This window comes from Gracilinanus agilis, chromosome 5 (assembly GCF_016433145.1).
Source record: "Gracilinanus agilis isolate LMUSP501 chromosome 5, AgileGrace, whole genome shotgun sequence".
NCBI lineage: Eukaryota > Metazoa > Chordata > Mammalia > Didelphimorphia > Didelphidae > Gracilinanus > Gracilinanus agilis.
Genome location: NC_058134.1, coordinates 144299432 through 144321362, shown reverse-complemented (window position 1 = coordinate 144321362; position 21931 = coordinate 144299432). Strand labels below are relative to the sequence as shown.

General features: G+C 37.0%; 1 protein-coding gene across 1 annotated transcript in view; it reads right to left on the bottom strand.

The window, feature by feature from the left end:
* The window catches only part of DOCK4 (dedicator of cytokinesis 4), a 541177-nt gene that overhangs the window by 37932 nt on the left and 481314 nt on the right, over positions 1 to 21931 (bottom strand). The window contains exons 36-38 of the mRNA XM_044677327.1: positions 11792 to 11885; positions 3857 to 4005; positions 841 to 927 (exon numbers count right to left, since the gene is read on the bottom strand). Coding sequence (XP_044533262.1) covers positions 841 to 927; positions 3857 to 4005; positions 11792 to 11885 — 330 coding nt within the window. The remainder of the gene's footprint in view (positions 1 to 840; positions 928 to 3856; positions 4006 to 11791; positions 11886 to 21931) is intronic.

The following is a 21931-nucleotide window of genomic DNA, read 5'->3' as shown; positions in this document are numbered from 1 at the left end:
AAGGCATATACAAAGTGCACATAGTTTTCCATTTGTGGTTTCATCATTCCAACAGTTTCCATAATAAAAAAATAAAACTATCATTGCATGTGAAAGCTTTTTCTCCTTAGATGATACTTCATAGAACAGCAAGAATGATGTTTTAATGCTTTGGATTTATAAAAATGTTAGTAACTATGGTACCAAAGGGCCATTTTGGCCAAACATTGTAACCTTTGCTTCTGTTGCAGGGACGGGATGCCAAAGGGCATCCATCCAAAGTCTCCATCTCAAACTGCAAGGCCTGCAGAACAGCATTTAAAAAACACTTTCTTCTCTGTGGCCAAGGACCACCCCACCCCCACCTCAGTAATAAAACTAACCAAAGTTTACTCCTTTCTCGTAAGGAGGATTCAGCCTGATATTAACTGGATTAATTTAGCAGTTGCCAGTGGCAGATGTTTGTAAGATGTGTTGTTACAGGGAAATATGTATGTGGGTTTATTGCCTTGTGAGAGTCTGAAGAATATTTTTAATATAAGCTGAAAATCTCAGCCATAGGACAGATTGGATGCTGAAGATTTAGTGTTTCAGAATAGATCAAGTACTCCTTTCTTCCCCTCAGCAGTCCCATAACCCTCCCCCTGCCAACAATCAAACTGGAAGTCTACAAAGATGATCAGGTAGTTTCATTTGCCGTTTCCAATTTCAGTTCACACTATGCAGGAATCAGCCCCAAAAACATTTTTAAACAAGATCTGCATTATTGCAAGTGAAATTTAATTTCACAAAAGTCCTTCAGAAAATTAATTGAAAAAAGTGGCCCTTAATCCCTTGATTAGACCCCGCCAGGTATGTTACCCGCATCTTGCTCAGGTTTCTGTAGTCATAATAGCTCTCATACTGCTCCGCAATCTTCCGGCACAGGATAATGCCATTCTCCCAACACTGTGGACAAAGAGATGACAGAAGAACAATTTGGCCACCATGCCACGTGACTTACACCTCCTTTTAAAAAGCCTATTTTGCTTTGGAAAGTTCCAATTTCAAAGCTCACGGATTAATTTTTATCACTGGAATAGATTATGGCTTGTAGGGGTGTGCTGGAGCCAGCTTGAGCCAGCTCTGGCAAACCCTTGGATTTTCAGTGTGATCGAAACTGGCAAAGGCTACAAATCAAGGACTGTTTTGTTGATTGTGTAGACTTAAGAAAACAATGGAGAAAATGTTAATAATGTACATTAAAACTAGACGTGAGTCATTTGTACTCCCTCCCTCAACCCCCCACAACCCACAGGGCAGGTTGTCAAACAGTCTGTTCCCTCAGAAAAGAGGGGATCCTGAGGGGTGGCTAGTCCTGAAATCTGGAGGACTGGGGTCAAATCTTAATCTGCAGCATATGACTTGGCTCTGAGCAAGTCACCTAACCTCCTAATGCCCCAAGCACCTAAGACTAGTTACCAAAAAAAATTGTTAATCTACAAAAGTGCGGAGAATTTCTACTCTGGGAGTTTCCTACATCCATGAAATCACAGGTTTAGACACCTCCCTTCTATACACACCAAAAAACAAAAAAACAAACAACAACCACTTTACTCATCTTTGCCATGGGGCTATGAAAATATTGACCTTTTCCCACTTTTTGGGGGGGAGTGTACAGTTGAAAATCCCAGAGATGTAAAATATTAAGAAGCTTTCACAACCAGGGAGAAAAACCGTACTCAAGTCTCAGCAGCAGCAACTACTAGTCTTGAATTCAGAAGCAATTTTTTCAGCTGTCATTTCAAGTGCTTATCCATGTATTCTTGATTTAGTCTGCAATTCAATAATGGCCAGAAAGAGGAGAGGCAATAGGCCCTGGCTGCTAAGGGGTGATTACTGCTGACCACCGAGGAGTAATTACCCCTTCCTGATGGGACCACGATGGCTACCCTTTCCTCCTCAGTTACCTAAATTGCATTCCCACATCCTGAGGCATTAACACAACACCCACCGACTTTGGCTATTTGCTGGCCACAGCCCTGCATAGATTCTTTGATCTAATGCAAACTCCTGGGAATGGCTTCATACAAGCAGCCAGAGATAAAACTGAATTTGTGACCAGCAATTAACTCAACAGGTGAGAGACTTAACTGTGGAAGGGTTGCAGAGGGATTTCTTTCACCTGCCAGGATAGCTGGATATCAAGACTATTTACTAAGTAAAAAAAGGCAGACTAGGAAAGAAGCCTTTTCCTGGCTTCAGATTTTGAGATGACTCAAATTATGCTTTTTGACAGAACTATGAAATCTGGTAGAATTACAGGCCTCTTTCTCGACCTTGCTAATTCTTCCTCCCATCCCCAAACTAGATGTATTTAAAGCACCTTTAGAGAAGGATCAGGAAGGCTCAGCTGAAACAAAACACTCCATGGTGAATGCCAAACTACAGCTCACAGGCTAACAGACTTGGGGATCTTAGATCATGGAGACCAACCCACTCATTTTACAGATCAGGAGGAAGAGGGTGAATGGACTGCTTAAAGTCATACACAGGAGCAGAACCAGGTCTTGAACCCTGGTCCTGTGCCAAAGAAATCCTGAACTCTTTCATGCTACATGAACTAGCTAGGAAAAAAAAACTAGGAAAGATCATTAAACAATATATTAAAACAAGTTGTTCAGTTCTTTATTTTAGTTTTGTGGCCAAAGGGTTATATAGGTTTAACTCTAGAAAGGACTGAATAAATTATATTGTTCAATTCCCTCATTTTACTGATGAGGAAACTGAGGTTCACTGGGGTAATTGACTTTTCCAACATTAGTCCTCTGTCTCCAAATTCAATGCTTTTTCCACTATACACTGTAATGTCGCAGAATTTCAAATACATTTAAGTTTTACTTAACTTTACTTATAAAAAATTGACATATATTATAGATTATTTTTAAGAGCAGGTAGCTAGTGAGGTGGATATATCATTAGGCTTAGAGTCAGAAAGAACTGAGTTCAGATCTGTTCTAAGACACTTACTAGTTGTCTAGACCCTGGGTAAGTCACTTTACCTTTCTGTTTGACTCAGTTTCCTTATCTGTAAAATGAAGATTATACTAGCACTATCTTTCAGAGTTGTTGTAAAAATTTAAAAATAATAATAATTATAAAGCACTTAGCACAGTGTCTGGAACATAGCAAGAACATAAAAAATGAGCAATTATTGTTTTTAATCATCATTGTTATTATGATGATAAGGCTGGGTTAGGGTCAGAAATTTAAAACAAAAATTAAAAAAACCAAATGAGAATAGTTGGATGTCGAAACTCTCAAAAAGTTTCCAAGGCTGTTAAAAGGGATATTTTAGAAAATAAGAACATGTATAAGGATTCTGCAGAGGAAATTTGAGAAGTGATAATAAAAAAAAATGTGATTAATGATTTCTTTGTAAGAAACTTCCAATGAGGAATATTCCTCAACCAAAGCAGATCAGAAGTTATTCCAAATATGGAAAGAGGTATCAAGTGATAACAGTTGTACAACCCACTGGAATTGCTTGAAGGCTCTGGGAGGGGAGGAGGGAAGAGGGAAGGGAAAGAAAATGAATCATGTACACATGGAAAAAAATCTTAAAAATAAATAAAAAATTTAATAAGAAGTTATTCCACAATGGATTATCTTAGAGAATTTCTTAGGGTACTGATGTTAAAAAACCTGGTCACACAGCCTGTCTTTGTTAGAGATGGGCCTTGAATGGGTCTTTGTGACCGTAGACTGGCTCTCTATCCACTAAACCTAGGATGGTTCTTAAATATCCTAAATGAACTTAAAAATGTATTGCTGTTTTGTTTTGTTTTGAACTTTCCAGTTATTACTTCAAGAGACACCCCTGGTCACTGTCACTTACTTTGCCTCTGTCAAAGTTCTGAATGATGGTGAGATGAAGGTATTCTTTGCGTTGCCATTCTGTTTGCATGGGGTAGGTTAAAAATTCCCTGAGGGGCCGATCAGACCATTCCAGTAACTCATCATATAAAAGAAGAGTATAAGCAGCCTCTGAAAGTTAAGGGAAAAGATATTCATTAAATAGAGTACCTTAAAAGCCACACGGCTATGTATAAGACTTTCTTTTATGAGGAGAAATTTGCAGCCAACTTGGAGGAAATGGTGATGTTTGTCATTTTATAACATCAAACCTTGGCTTGAGTGCTATCCACTCCTTGTTTTTTACCTTTTCCCCAAAGGTTCCCAACCTGACCAAAAGGAGGCGCCCCAATTTATCGCTGTAAGCAAAAGGTTTTAATAACTTCCCTTTAAAATGTTCATGTAATTTATTTGCTATCCTGAATAGACCTGAAAAGTGTTTATATTCATTTCCTTTCAACTTATCCTTCCAGATCTCTGAGTACATAGCAGTGCTTTGAATCAGAGTAATCATAATAGTAATATTTAGCATTAACATAATGCCTTAAGGTTTGTGAATAATCTTTCTGGCATTATGTCATTTTACCTCAATAATATCATGAAGCAGATGCTCCATTTTACGGATGATTAAACTGATGTAGACAGTGACACAAAGACAGTGTCTGGAATGAGACCCCAAATTCTAGACTGTCCTAACTCCAAGCCCATTTCTCTATCCATTATGCTCCACAGTCCCCAGTATCACTGTAACTCATTCATTGTTGTTGTTTAGTCATATCTGACTGTTTATGACCTGATTTAGGGTTTCCTTGGCAAAGTTACCGGAGTGCTTTGCCATTTCTTTCTCCAAGTATTTTACCGATGAGGAAACTGAGACAAATGGGGTAAGTGACTTGCCCAGGGTCATATAGTGTCTAAGGCCACATTTGAACTTGGATCCCCCTGACTTCAGGGCTGGCACTCTACTCACGGTAATACCTAAGTGCCCCATTGTAACTCATAATTGCAGCTTTTCCTGTTAATACATGCTTGCTTTAAAGAATGTTTAAATAACTCTATGCAATTTATTTGTGGCTCTAGAACTATGGATTATTCATACTATATATCTGAAAAATGAACAGGAAAAAGGGATATTTGTCTCACTGACATTGTAAAAAAACTGTAATTTTCTGGTAGAACCTTTTTTTTAGATTATCTTTACTTTTGCTATATTGGTTCCTTTTTAATATTACATCCTACCTTCTACTGTGAAGTATAGTGCAAAAGGATACAGAAGTGATTTTTATAGCATTTATATGCATATTCTAAAGTTGCGATTTAGCCTTTGTATCTGTATACAATTCTCATGTCTTTGAACTTGTCGGAATATCAATTTTCTTTTTTTGAAAGCCCATAACTCAGAACTTAATGGCAGTCAGGGCATATAAAACCCTCTTTATAACAACCTGATGAGGTAGGTAATTAACTCCCCAGGCTGTTGTGAGGATCAAGTGAGATTTATCCTACAGATAACATTTGTAAAGTGCTTACTATAGCGCCTGGCTCACAGTAGGCATTAATAAATGCATATTTCCTTCTCCCTTAAATCTAAACTTACTTATGAGTAAATGTTTGGCTCTGCTTGCCAAGTCACATAGTTAGTAAAGGTCATTTGATGATTAAAATTCTCTAGAGGCAGTATTTCTTAATATCACATTAATTTATTAATTGACTTCTCAAAACAACATAAACTGGTCAGTTGACTCCCTCCACAATCCAAAAGGGCATCAAAGAGATCCAGTAGGGCGAAAGAGAGAGGGAACTCTTCTGGCATCGGTTAATATATACTCCTTGTGACCTCGCCATTCTGTCCCTCCCCTGGACATCACAAGACATCTCTGATTGGTAAATAGCCAATGCGGAGGTGGACTTAGAGACCCCCAACTCCTCCCTGATTACTTCATTACAGGAAGAGATTGATCTTTGTATTGTACTGTGAGAGTTGCCTACAATGAAGGACGTCAACATACCCTTTCCTCCTTCCCACATGGCTGAGTCACTGTAGTCTGATATGGTGACCAGAGCTTTGCTGATTTTTCTTACCTAAGAGAATTTTCATTTACAGGTAAAGAAGGATCAGGTCTCCACACTGCTTTTAACAAAAGCCAGACAACTGAGATGCCTTGAGGCCCGGGAATAAATTACTTTATCTTGGAACCTGGCTGACCTTCAAAATCCAAGGTTTAATAAAGGTTTCTTATTAAAATGATTACTATCCAAAATTAATTTTCCATAGTCAGAAATCAGACTAGCAACCCAGGTCTTCTGAAAACATGTCTCTTAATTTTCATTACCCTATGCTGTCTTTTTACGAAGTACATAATTTTAAAAAATATATCTTAATGTCTATATCCTCCTTATTGAAACTATGCCAGGAGTATTTAAAAGAGAAAACAAAAGGCAACAAAATCTGAAGAGGCAGAAGATAATCCTATCTTTTGTCAAAAGTTTTAAGGGTAGAAAAATAGGATACTGAGAACAAAGATAAGAACAGAGCTTTGTTGTTCTTTGAAAGGTAGAAGAAGTGATGAGGTGAATTTGAATTCAGAATATGGTTCTGACCCATCAGGAGGAATTAACTGTTGTACCTAAAAATGACAGGATGCTCTCAAGAATGAACTTTGTATTGAATAAATCCAAATGGTTATGAGGAGGCAGAAAAATGGGAAATAGTCTAGAAAGATCCATGAGGGTGCAGAAGGAACTCTGCCAGATTTTATCTGGATAGCTGGGAAAGTCTTCTATCCTATCCTATTGGAGGTGAGGTGAAGGCTTGATGATAGGATAGCTGGGCAGATTCAGAACTGCTATAATGACCAGATCCAAAGAGTGGTGATTAATAGATTGAAGCCTATTGGTAGGGAAGTAGCTAGTAAACCTCAACAGAGATTTGTGATTGGCTTGTGCTGCTTTACATTTTTGACCATTTACTCAGATGAAGATATAGATGGCATGGTTATTACATTCCCTGATGACATGAAATTAGAGTCACATGTTGGCCGATAAAGCATGAATCCAAACCAAGAATGACAAGCTAGATCAAAGGTTCAAATATGATAAATATTTATTATTTGATATTTATCAAATATTTGATAAAAATAACGAAAAAAGTAAAATTCTCAGGTTAAATAATCAATTGCACAGAATGAGGGATAGGATTAGAAAATGGGTCCTATAAAAATAATGCGGAAGTTTTTAATGAACTTTAACTTCAATACAAGCCAAAAGCAAGACATTGTATCTGAGAAAGTTAATACAATGTTAAGAGAGACGTTGCCTCCTACTTGTTCCTGTCACAAGTAAGATGATAATAATCCTCATCTGATGTGCCCTAGCTATTAGCACCAACTGTGACTACAATGTCTAGAGAAAGGAGTTCAGTGTAGGATATCACATTTCCAGAAAAAGCAATGACTAGAAGGAAAGCTTTCAGAGGAAGAGGTGAATGTTGGGAGGTCGAGAGACCACCTCACTAGGCGTGGTTAAAAGAGCAGGAGATGCTTAGTCTGGACAAGGGAAGACTTAAGGAAACATGAGAGCTATCTTTCAAGAGGAACAGGGATTCTTTGTTTGACTATAGAGGACAGGACTAAGAGCAAGAGGATTTTTACCCATTAGTCAATCATTTATTGATTGTTCCTGCCATCAAGGAACACATTTTAACAAGGGATACAACATAAAAACATCCAGGTAGATCAAAGGGGTGTGTGTATATGTGTGTGTACACAACTAGGCAGTACAGTGTATAGAGTACTGTCTGTCCCTGGAGTCAGGAAAACTCACCTTCCTGAGTTCAAATACAGGCTCAGATACTAACTGAGTGACTCTGGGCAAGTCACTTAATCCTGTTTTCTTCCATTCTTCATCTTCAAAATGTGCTGGAGAAGGAAATGGCAAACCACTCCAGTATCTTTGCCAAGAAAACCCCAAATGGGGTCACAAAGAGTCAGACAAGACTAAAAAACTACTAAGCAACAATGAAAAATATGAAAAAGCATCAGCAACTTGGGGCAGGGACAAAGGAAGAGAGAGGGAGAGACAGCCTAGAGAGAGAGAAAAGCCCCCTGCAGAAGGTGGGATTTGAGTTAAATTCTAAAGGAAGTCATAGAAACTATGAGGGAAGGTAAGAAAGCCAAACACTGTGCAGGCATAGAGAACATGCAGTGCCAAGACACAAGAATGGGTGGCAAAGAAGCAAAAAAAGTAAAAATTCTTAACTGTTAGAGCAGCAGCAAAGAAAAATGGACTGCCTCACTAGTTATCATCACTGGACAATTTAAAGTAAATGACTGCTGGGCTGGCACTCTTGTTTAGGTATAAAATGAACCACTAGATCACCTGAGGTCCCTTGGAAGCTCCAGATTCTGTCAAAGTGAGAATCCCTGGAGCATGAGGTGAGATTAGATAGGCTAGATTGGCTGGAGCAGCAGCTCCACACAACAATGAAGGAAACATATGGTTCTTCATCTTCTGACCAGTACAAGAATTATGCAAAGCTCCAAGTATGATAAGGAAGGAAGAGATGAGAATAGACGAGTTGAATTAGAATGGAAGGAACTTATCATAAAATGCTAAAAAGTTTCTCTCTCTCCTACACATACACACACACACACAAATCAAAGGGAGAAAGTTTTTCCATTAGTTTTACTTTTTTCCATGGATACAAAAGAATGAGGACATGAATTACAGCGCATATTCATGACCGAAGAATAAAATGGTATTTGGAAAAAAGAATCCTTTCCTTGAAGAACATGAAAATTACAAGTGCAAACTGAGTAAACATATTCATGAAAAAGTCCGATATGTTTCTAGAACATAAAGAGACATATGCAGGTTTTCTTTTTGAGAAGCAAAATGTCTCTTATCACAAAGAAGGAATAAATGGATTTAGGTTGTTTTTCCCTCTTGAAGCTTTAAAAAATAAGTATGTGTCCACACTTACCCACATTGCTGCTTCACTAACTAAATATTTCCCAAGTCCAAGAAGTCCTCAACTAATGAATTGGTTGCAAAATATTTGTAAATCAGGTGTTTGGAACTCAAAATCCATTTTTTGGGTACACAATATTATAAATAGTAATTATATTTCCAGGCTAGCCCATGGAAGCCAATTTAATCCCTACTGTGTATGACAGTATATCATTAAAATCTACCATAAAAACCACCATATAGAACACAATTCAACAATTCTGCAAGCATAACCCAGTTGTCTTGTCTATGCAAGATCCTTGGCTAAATGCTAGATATACTAAAATGAAACATGACAGTCCTTGCCTCAAGGCCCTTACTATTTTTTCAGAGAAATATGTGCCCAGAGTCCAAACAGACAAAGAATTCTAACATGGGACTACTGGGAGAAGGGGTGAAATTCAGAGACTGGAGTTCTAGAAGAGTAAAAGTATGAGATCCCTAGGCTTCTGTTAGTGTAAACCCTTAGGAACACTCTTTAAAGTAGTTTCTTGGTTCTGTGACAAAAGGATTTTCTTGACCCTACGTTACCAAGTACCATCTGACATTACTAAGAACATTAAAAACCTTAGCCTTCCTCAATACATAGAGTGGAGGAAGGTAGGGTCTAAAGTGGACACTTAAGGCCCTTTCTGCCAAAACTGCTCCACCCTTTGCCATCACTAATCTTTGGGGCTCGGCCTCTCTTGAAAAATGGAAGCCTCCTTGACCTAGAAGCTACTACCATGCTGGCAGTAGTAAATATCACTAAAATATCTAAGAGAAATGAAACAGACCCAGCCTTCTATAAAAACTGAATTCACTTTTTACTGTCTATCTCCATCAAGGGGACTGAGATGTAAAATCCTTTACTGTTAGGACTCCAGAATCACTTTCAGGACACCGGGCCTGACTGGGAGCCTAGTGCACACTCTCTTTACAAGTTATCTCATGTGTGTACATTATTCCCTCATGTTTCAGGAAGAAGTAAAGGAATTGGGGGTGGGGTGGGGGAAGGTGGTCCAACCATCAAATACCATTCAAGTTGCCTACTCTCATTTCCCTGCTGCTTTAGCTCCCCAGAATAAATGCTGTTCTTTGTAATTACAGGACCTACGCATGGGAACTCAACTGATAATTTCTTTATTCTCTGTCTAATACATTCCCAACTTTTCCTTCCCTAATTTAGTCATAATTTGCCCAGGCAAAACCTCCCTCCTCTTGATAACCTTCTCCTCTCTTTTTCACCTTTATCTCAGACCTATTCCTTCTTGTTATTACCCTTCTCTATCTGCCCTTTAAATTGCCCAGGGTCACACAACTAGGAAATATCCAATGCCAAATTAGAACTCCTGGCTTTCAATTCACTGAGCCACCTAGCTGTCTCCCTCCATTCCTCTTAATTCTTTCTTTTACCTACTACATGGAAACTTGATTCCTTTCCAAAAGCACTGGTGTCTTTGGCTACCCACTTCAGTACAGGATGTTGTTTCTCTCATATCTCCTACCCATTTGTCTAAGAACCGAAGTTGGTACACTCCTGGTCACTCATTATGACTTCTAGTCCTTCTCTTTACCACTGTCACTCAGTAGCTTCTCCTCTGTTGAGGTTTACTCTGTCTGCATTGCCTGTCAAGATCCTTTTTTTGCTAGAAGTTACCAGTTTTCTAGTTGTCTTTTCTTTTCTCACAGAGCTTTAAGTACATAGTTCACAATCTTCCATTTTGCCTCAACCCCTATCCTGGGGACTTAGATATACATGTTGATATCTCTTGAAACACTGTAGAATCTCAATAAATAATCTTCTATTTCATTTTAGGTACCCAAAGGAATGGTTTAGGATGATTGTCAGAAGTACTCCAAAGGCATCTTTATACTTGCTTTTATTGTTTGTGTGTAAGCACATTCTTACTATAGTGCTTTCTTTACTGAATCAGAAAATGATCTTAAATTGCAAGAAGCACATTAGGGGAGAAAAGGCTCTTGAGTGTGTTAACAATGCTTAGGTTTTAAAAGTATTTGAGATTTTTAATTTAAAACAAAGGGTCATTTAAAACAGGTACAAGGCCCTGAAATAGATATGTGAAGAATATCTAAATTGAAACCTGAATTTGTTTGCGTGAAATCATGAGTATCAATGAAGTATATACTCAAATCTACTTATTTTGTCTAGAAACAGTAAACTGAATAAAAGCATCAATTTTAGAAAAGTAGAAAGAGTACCTTTACTCTTTCAAAAACTGTGAAATAGCCATACCAAGTGTTGATAGGGCCCCCATGTTCGATTTAAATTAATATCCAATAACTCCAAGTATTATATTTTATAAGATTTATTAGTAATCACTTGAAGTAGAAGAAATAAAATAAAAGTAAAAAAACCTAAGTAAAAACCACATGAGTAAAATTCTTCTGCCTGGCTCCAACCCCCTCCACAACCGCCTGCCTGGGAACAGAGAGCCAGAGGGAGGAGTTACACAAAACTTATATTTTCCCTATGTAAAGATGTAGCTAAACACATCAATTGGATGCTGGGAAAGAGAGTCCTGGGGAGCAAATTCTAATTACATACCTATCATAGGTACCACAAATCAGTATTTAATGGGTCACATATTGCATATATTGTGAATTGTATTTTCTAGGTTGTTGCTTTGAAAACCCTAGTACTGACTATGGATTTAGCAAATGAATGTAGTTGCCCCATGTACAGTTAATATCATATCACTTGCCTTCTCAAGGGGTAGGGAGGGGCAGGAAGGAAGGAGAGAATTTAGAACTCAAAATTTTTAAAAGACCTTATTAAAAAATTTACATGTAATCTGGGAATAAAGTTTAACAAAATAAATCAAAATATATTTTTTAAAAATGAATGTATTTATTATCCTTCACATAATAATCTTTAGCATTTTTCCCAATCCCCAAATGGTAGAATTACCTGTAAAATTCTGTGCTTTCAGATGCAGATCGTAGAGTTTATGAATGTAGCGGATATACATCTCTTCCTTGTTCAACTCAGTTTTGTAAAAGTTCTGTAGTGTAAGCATAGAAAGCTGTGTTAAAGGCAAAATGTTAATCAGCCTAGTACTCATCTGCAGTTCTTTGGTGAAATATAAGAACTGGTTCATTTTTTAAAACCAGTTTTACAAAAGAAAATCTTGAAATCCATATGGCCTGTTCTAATGGGGGAGGACAGAAATGATACTACCATTTATTAGTGATTATGCTAGGCTATTTTAAGCATTATTGCTTAAATCCATAACCCCACCCCCAATTTCTTTTCTGTCTGCATTTTGTTCTATTTTACTAGGTACAGGAGGTAATTTAGACCTATGATTTTATCAGTGGTGAATTCTCAGTATGAAAATTTCTTGCATTAATGTAAATTTTCAACTTATCTATAAATTATAAGCATAGTTAACTGGGGCATTTACAGGGGTTAAGTAACCTGCCAATTTACTAGAGGCAGGATTTAAAACCAAGCTTTTCTGACTTCAAGGCTGGCCCTCTATCCACTAAGCCATGCTGCATATTTAATTATCAATGAACAATTCAACATTGAGTGAAGACGACATCTCCAGAATCCTTGGCTTTCAAGCTGTCGATTATGCCTGAAATACTCTGGTACCTCACCTGCACCTGCAGGGTTCTCTGGCTTCCTTCAAGACTTAGCTTAGATCCTACTTTCTTTAAGAGCCTTTTCCCAGAATCCTCTCCCAATACTCATCCTTTCCCTCTGAGATGACTTCCCTTCTACTCAGTATATCCCTTGTATGTATGTAGCTTGCATATTGTCTTCCACATTAGAATGTGAGTTCCTTGAGGAAAAGAGTCATGTCTTTTCATTTCTTTCTTTCCCTAAAGTTTAACACAAGATTTGGCACACAGTAAACTCTTAATAAATGCTTGTTGACTTAAAGGTTGGAAATAACCAAGATTTAACATAATGGTTATTGGTTGCTAGTGTAATGTATAGATGATGGCAGCATGGAATCCCTGCAAAATACAGGGTCAGCCTCACCCAGAATTCCAGAGGACCATCATCTCCACACCAAAATGGTTTATTAAATGCTATATATTTTATTGGAGAAGGAAATGACAAAGCATTCCAATATCTTTGCCAAGAAAGTCCCAAAGATAGTATGATCCACAGGATCATGAGGAGCTAGATTTGACTAAGCAACATTTTATGAAGAGAATTTAACAAATACATATATACATATATACACACATACATATAAATATATGAATGTATAGACTTTGTAATTTATTTTCTAATGTATACATGCAATTGGCAATTGTATCTTTAAATTTCATATTTATTTATTAAAAGCTAAGAAATTTAAAAATGGCATTAATAGACAAAATGTGAACCTGTTGTGTTTTATGAAAAACCATGTGGTAGAGGACAGATGGAAGAGACCTTTCTTATGATGAGTAAGCTCCTACGCTAGGTTACTAAAGGCAGATGCTAAGTATTTTTGGTTTTTATGTTTAAAACACTTGCTCTCTATATGAATCAACAGGGATTTGATTCATAAAACAAATATTTTATTTGGTTAAAAATATACATTGTTCTGATAAAAAATAAATGTAAAGGAGAATGAATAAAGACTCATGACAGAAAGGAGTGAATGTAAAGTTATATTTTTCATATGTTAGAATTAATTGTAAAAAGTTAGTAAATTTTAATTAGTTATATGGTTCAATATTAAGTTATAAATAATTTAATAAAAAGAATGTTTAAAATGCAATTGGTCCTGCAGTCTTTTCATTATTTACTAAAAGCTCTATTTCAAATTATCTAAAAATATCATACACACAGTGCTTGACTTACAAGTACCTTTTTTATATGAAAATGACCACCTAACTTAGATGGCTTGAGATGGTCATAGAATCTCCTCTTCTCTCCCAGTTAGGATAATAATTTTTTAATTTGAAACAGATATGAAACTTCGTTTAAGTTTACAAATCTCTCTGAACTATTCCATATCCCCAATAGTTTTAAATATGAGGAAATTAAAAGTTCAGAAACAAGGTAACTGCTATTACTGCATGAAATTTCCCTCTTCTTTCCTTATTGCCTGCTTTTGTCTGATACCATTAACCCCCTTTCCTTTTCCCTCTCCTCTTAAACTCTTTTCACTTTAGTTTCATCTTGTCCTCAGATAGGCCCACTTCATTAGCAGTGTCTGGAATGGCAGCAGCCAGATGGCACAAGTTACTGAATTTCTAAGGGTTCCATTTCCATCTAGCAAAAGGAGGAGTTGAACCTAATGTTTTTTAAAGCTCCTTCTAGCTCTAATCATTTGGTGGAGGAAAAAGGAGAAAAAAGAAAGTCATTTTGCCTTGCCACTCCTCCTTTTTCATCCCACCACATACATACATTTACTTAGCCATAGTACTTTTACTCAGATGCGACTCCCCCCACACACTTTTCAAGGCTCTTATTACTACCCTCGTGTGTGTATGTGTGTGTGTGTGTGTGTGAAAGTCTTGTAGGTCCCAATCTGGTTTTCCTTTGAAATGATAATTTGTTTATCATCTATATATCCTAATGGCTTAAAATCACGCCCATCATGAAGCCTAGATTTTCTTATAGAATCTAAGTGAAAAAAATAGAAAGTGAAGGGAGAAGCATGGAAGAAAAGACGTTTCATCATCTCTGTTTCCTCCTTATGCTTTCATACTTTACAGTGCAGTAAGATTTTGGGGACACTACATTTGTTTCATACAATACCACTGTTGGATTCTAAGGTATTCTAAAAATTCATTTGCCAGGCAGGTCGCCAGGTCTCTACAATTTAACAGACTGCCTTTCAGGGCTGCTCCGGTCCCAAAATTCATTACAAGGTGGAAAATATAGTTTGTTTGTTTTTTTTTAACTTTGCTAGTTTGGTCCTCTGATGAAAGATATAGCTTAGACTCTAAAAGGTATCCAGGAAGTTTTCTGAGCTTAACAGGGATATTAGAACTTGGGCTTTACTGTTAGAGTCTCTTATGACTCAGGGTCCCCCTCACATCAGGATTTAGTAGTGGGACATTTAAGAGAAGTTCATTCAATTTGCTTTAGCTAAACATTCTTTTAAGAAAGTATTCTATTTCCAGAGCTATAAGCAACTCTCTAAGACTAAATTATGGTCTTTTACAGATGCCCACCAGGAGGGAGAGTTTCTCTTAACAATGAAATAATGCATCGGATAAATTGGGGGAGGTGTATGTGCATGCATAGGTGAGTGCTCAAAAGGATGGATGGATGGATACACAGATGACAAATGGATAAGTATGTGCACATACACATATTTATATCAACTCTATTTCTCTTGTAGGATAGAGAAAGCAATACACCAACAGTTATGATATGATTGCTCTGGAAAATCTTATAATGAGTTGGACAGAAGAGGAAACTGAGTCCAACAGGGATATAGTGAACTGCCCAGATCACACAATCTGAGGCCAGATTTGAACTCAGGAAGATGAGTCTCCCTGACTCTAAGCCCAGCACTCTATCCATGCCTCACCAGCTAGCTGCCCATGAGCATATCTAACGAGCCTAAAAAAAAACCGAAGACATTCTAATAGGAGCACCATGCTTTAAATCCCACGTTTAATGAGCAGATCATCATGAAACTCCCTAGCTGACACTCAAGGACACTTAAACACCTTTTCTTTATCTAGATGTTTTTTTGTGGTGGGGTGAGGAAAGCAAGGAGATGGGATGAGGAAGAGGAGCGTCAGAGACAGACTGCGGACCAAGGCTAGACGGCAAGTACCACTAATTGTGCCATCCTGGGCCAAAGAAAATGTCCTAAGTAGAAACAAAAAGCAAACCAATATCAGAGCTGCAAGAGAACTTAAATCCATTATCCTGTATTTGAAAGTACAAGAATAAAACAACTACTACTTGCAAGGGGCTAAAATCCTAATAGGGACCAAATACCATTAGGTCCACAGAGATCAAAGGAGTCTGTGGAGAGATTTTCAATTATTTATTTTATTTTACTTATTCATTTTTTTTGTGGGTCCTTGAACTCAGATGAAAAAAAAATTAAAACCCAAACCCAAATCCCCTGTATCTTTATATTCATTTTCATTCAATTATAAGAGTAAGCAATAAACAGCATTCCAGGAAGGAAAACATAAGACTCATCAGATTGTCAAAAGAGTCTATACCACAAAAAATAAAGATTAAGAATCTTTTATCTTGGAGGCAATGGGTGGTTCAGTGGACGGATAGCCAGGCTTAGAGATGGGAGGTCCAGGGTTCAAATCTGACCTCAGACAAGTCCCAGCTATATGACCCTGGGCAAGTCATGTAACCTCCATTGCCCAGCCCTTACCAGTCTTTTGCCTTGGAGCCAATACACAGAATTGATTCTAAGATGGAAGATAAAGGTTTAAAAAAAAAAGTCTCTTATCTAGTCCTACTTTCTCACTTTGAAATTAGGAGACTAAGGGCTACAGTGCTAAAGTTAAGTGCCTCAGTCAATTCTTAGCAGACCTGGGGCTAAAATGCAACTAGACTAGGCTCCAATGTGCCACCATGGCTGGGTCAGATGACCATGGAGGCATCATAAATGTCAATCACTTCCCCCAGGTATGTGATGTCTATCTTTGCCAAGACTAGAGGGAATTTAAAGCAAACTTTAGCCAATGATTTCAATTTATTTTCTCTCCACTTATCTAAAAACGTCCCCTTCCTTATCTGGGAACCAATCTCCTTATGGTATGCTAGAAATATGACAAAGAGACCAGAGAATGCACATGTTCCAACCTGACCACACCTAAGAAACTTCATTTTTCCTTCCTATCTTTTGTTTCCTGTGGATTCCCACATTAAAAAAAAATTAAGTAAACAGTGCTATTCATAGCCCTCATCTCTTAAATTAACCAAAAATCATTTTAATTATCTAGAATTGTTGTACCATAAACACAGTGTCTAACAGCACCGCAGCAGGGTTTTTGGAATTATCAAAGGATGATTTGCTCTAATAGCTTGCTTATAAGAAGAAACTCTCTTTGAGAACAAAATAAGCCTTTTCCTTGTGAAGGAAAAATGTTCCTTTTGAAAACATTTTATTATTACTGTCAGTAGACAGGCATCTTTTGCATGTGTCTGGCAAACATGCTGGTGACACATAGAACAAAACAATAATTATATTTTCTAGTGTTAGTCATGTCAAAAATTATGCACGTTATTAACTTAAGGCTGAATTTTAACTCATCATGTTTCATATGCCAAATGGGAAATTTCTTTAAAAAGTACTTCAGAAATTATCCTTCTAAGGGATTAACCAAATTAGACCAAAAGGATTTAGACAACAGTAATTGTGCTGTTATTGTTGCTGTTCAGTTGAATCTGACCCTTTGGGATTCTCATTTGGAGTTTTCTTGACAGAGATACTGGAGTAATTTGGCATTTCCTTCTCCAGCTCATTTTACAGATGAGAAAACTGAGGCAAACTGGGGAAAGTGACTTGCCCAGAGTCACACAGTTAGTAAATGGCTACAGTTAGATTTGAACTCAGATCTTCCTGATTCCAGGACCACTTTTCTATGTACTGTACCTCTATAATAGAAATCACAATTCAGTTAATAAAACATCAAGATCCATCCATATGGAGTAAAACTAAAAGGTCAGCCTAGGGGTGATTTATTAGACCTTTTAATGAGATATCCTCTTATATTAACTTAAAACAATAATCACTCTAAAATATGATCAGCTTGCCTTTTCATTATGTCTGAAATTACCAGCGAAAATTATATATGCTTAATCAATATCTGTATTTGTATTCAAATCAAGAAACATTTATAAAATACTTCATGCCAGAAAATAGGATAAGTTTGGGGGATACAAAGACATAATAAAAACAATCTCACTTGTCAAGGCACTATTATTATTAGAATGTGGGGAGGGGGAAATAAAGAAAAACATATACATAAAGCTGGACAAAGAAAAATACATACAAAGCAAATACAAACTAATTTCTCAGAATAGGTCACCTGAGATCATCAGCAAAGGCTGTTTGTAGCAAATGACTTGAACCCTAAAGGACATGAATGAGGCATTCAAAAGTGAGGACGGAGTGAATTCTGGGTATGGAGGAGAGGCTGCCCAAAAATACAGGGTATAGAGATGAAACATCCTGTACATGGATTAGAAAGTAGGCCAGTTTGGCTGACATGATGAGAATAATGTACAATAAGCTTGGAAAGCTAAGTTGGAAACAACTTAGTGTGAAGAGCTTTAAATTTTATTTTATTTTAATTTTTTCAAACCCTTACCTTCCATCTTAGAATCAATACTGTATATTGGTTCCAAGGCAAAAGAGTGACAAGAGCTAGACAATGGGGATCAAGTGACTTGCCCAGGGTCACACAGCTAGGAAGTATCTGAGGTCAGATTTGAACCAAAGACCTCCCATCTCTAGGACTGGCTCTCAATCTACTGAGCCACCTTGCTGGCCCCTACATTTTATTTTTTAAAAGAGCTTGCATTTTATTTTTTATCTTAAGAGTAGGAAGATGCTATCAAGATTGGGGGGGAGGGGGATATAGAATATTGGACCAGGAATCAGAAAGACCTGAATTCCAATCTAGCCTCAGGCACTTGTTAGCTGTATGACTTTGGGTAAGCCACTTGAGTTTACTTCAATTTCCTTTTCTGTAAAATGGGGATAATAATAGCACCTATCAGTCACAGTTATTGGGAGTGAAGCAGGGATGCCCATTATCACTACTACTCTTTAATATTGTTCTAGAAACACCAGCTATAGCAATTAGAGAAGAAAAAAGAAATCAAAGGGATCAAAGTAGGCAATGAGAAGACTAAACTATCACTCTTTGCAGATGACATAATGGTATACCTAGAGAATCCAAGAAAATCAACTAAAAAACTAATAGAAACAATCAATAACTTTAGTAAAATTGCAGGGTACAAAATAAACCTGCATAAAGGATCAACATTCCTATATGTTTCCGACAAAACCCAGAAATAAGAATTAGAAAGAGAAACTCCATTTAAAATCACCCTAGACAATATAATATATTTATGAATCTATCTGCCAAAATAAATACAGGAATTATATGAACACAACTACAAAACACTTTACACACAATTAAAACTGTATCTAAATAATTGGAAAAGCATTAATTGCTCATAGGTAGGATGAGCTAACATAATAAAAATGACAATCCTACTCAGATCCATCTACTTATTCAGTGCCATACCTATCAAACTACCAAAAAAACTTTTTATAGAATTAGGAAAAAATCATAACAAAGTTCATCTTGAAGGAAAAAAGATCAAGAGTATCAAGGGAAATAATGAAAAAAAAAATGTGGAGGGTGTCTTAGCAGTACCAGATCTTAAATTATACTATAAAGCAGTGGTCATCAAAACAATATGGTACTGGCTAAGAGACAGAAGGGAGGATCAGTGGAATAGACCAGGAGTAAATGACCTTAGCAAGATTGTGTATCATAAACCCCCAAATCCCAGCTTTTTTGACAAAACCCACTATTTGACAAAAACTGCTGGGAAAATTGGAAAACAGTATGGGAGAGATTGGGTCCAGATCAACATCTCACACACTATATCAAGATAAACTCAGAGTGAGTGAACGACTTGAATATAAAGAAGGAAACTATAAGTAAATTAGGTGAACAGAGAATAGTATACCTGTCAGATCTGTGGGAAAGGAAGGAATTTAAGGCCAAGCAAAAGATAGAGAGCCTCCCAAAATGTAAAATGAATGACTTTGATTATATCAAATTAAAAAAGGTTTTGTATAAACAAAACCAATGCAATCAAAATTAGAAGGAAAGCAACAAACTGGGAAAAAAAATTGATAAAACTCTTTGACAAATGTTTAATTTCCCAAATACATAAGGAACTAAGTCAAATTTACAAAAAAATCAAGCCATTCCCAAATCAACAAATGGTCAAGGGATATGAATGGACAGTTTTCAGATAAAAAAAGCAAAGGGAATAATTTTGGTTATAAAAGAATATGAAGAAAACAGAATTGGATGTTTTTTGAGGAAGACATGAATGTTGGATGCTCAAATGAGGGAAAGTGTATGTCTGGCAAAATCAGAACCGGGGATAAGAACTGAGAATACTTATCAGAGAGAGACATTAGGGTTAAAGATTTTAGTCTGGCAGGGATCTTGCATTTCATAGTTAAACCCCCTCATTTCACAGATAGGTAAACTGAGTCTGAGAAAGTTTAGGTTAACTTGACTAAGTTTGTCACATTTGAGTTTAGTTCCTTTGACCAATTAAATGCTATCATATGCCATTGGTAGACCATGAAATAAGACTGGGGCAAGGGAATCCAGAGTATTATAAAAGACAGACTACTTTGCCACAACTAGTACTCAGAAGTAAGGCTTCTTTCTAGCCAAGATGGTTGTCTAAACATGAGACAGGCTGCCCATCTCCTGCATGCCTATTTCAGCAAAAACATAAAATTCTTAGTGGATCAGTGATCGAGAAATCTAAAGAAAACTTCATTAAGTTATTTCCACAACCCCAGAAGTGCACAAAAACCCAGATAAAAGCCCATGGGTAACAGGAAAGGGGGCCAGTGTCATCACAAGTAAAGAAATCAGCAGCAGTTTTCCAGAGACAACAGAGAAGTTTAGCCTTTAGAGTGATTTGTCCAGTGGCAACAATAGTGTATCTTTCCTGTTTCCTTCATCTCCTTAAATCCTCAGTGTGGTCAGGAAGCCACTACAGATGATTAGTCAGGGGGGTTAGTAGATAGAGCAGCAAGCCCGGAGTCAGGAAGACCTCATGTTCAAGTTGGACCTCACTTTATTTGCTGTGTGATCAAGTAATTCACTGTCTTACTAGCAAGTCACTTAACCTCCTTTTGCCTCAGTTTCTCCATCAGTAAAACAGATGATAATAATAGAAAAGTCAGAAAGACTTTGGAAACCATAGGGAGTAGGAGGTAACAATAAAAATGTTGCCGAGGGGGGAAGCTGGTAGCATAGTGCGTAGAGTGCTACATCTGGAATTGGGAGGACCTGGGTTCATAGCCAAGGCATTAAGGGGCTACAATACTCCTAATAATCTGTCCTAAGATGCCACAGAAAGCTCTGAAGATCCAGTATTCTGAACTTCAAAGACCACTGAGGCCCAACACAGGAATCCAGGGAACTCAAGAAAAGATCAGTCAGGGAATATCACTCTGTAAAAGCACAGCAGAGGGTAGAGCTTGACTTTGGTAAATCCTATTCAGGATCTAAGGCTAGAGACATGAGTAAATCAGAAAAAATACCTCCCAAGGGGGTAGCTCGGTGGCTCAGTGGATTGAGAGCCAGCCTAGATGCAGGAGGTCCTGGACTCAAATCTGGCCTCAGACACTTCCTAGCTGTGGAACCCTGGACAAGTCACTTAACACCCATTGCCTAGTCCTTACCATTTGCTTGCCTTGTAAACAATGCCCAGTATTGGTTTTAAGACAGAAGGTATGGGTTAAAAAAAAATCTACCAATGCAAAAATTACTATAGATTTAGAATGCCTTACTAAGAGACAGACAGACAGACAGACAGAGAAACAGAGAGAAACAGAGAGAGACAGAGAAAGAGACAGAGAGACAGAGACAGAACTTCAAAACAACTGCAAATAGAGGCTCAAAGAAAATGGATTTTCCATGAAGATTATATAGATACCTAGAAGAAAGGAAACAAGACATAAAAAATTAAACAAAAGTTATGGAAGAAATAACTGGAAAATGGTAAATCTTATCCAAGTAATGGACTGCCTGAAAAATATAAAAGATCAAACAAATTGGTGATTTTACCAGATAACAAGAAATATTAGGACAAAATCAAGTAATTAAAAAAAAAGAGAATAAAACTTGAGATATCTGATATTAAAGACAAGTGACTTGGAAACTAGGTCAAAAAAAGATAATTTAAAAATCATTAAGCTTTCTTAAAAGCCATTTTTTAAAAGCCTGAACCCTATATTTCAAGAAATGTAAAACAGCTATATTAGAATCTGAGGGCAAAGGAAGAAAGGAAGAATCCATCATTAATCTCTTTAAAAAAAAAACCCTAAAA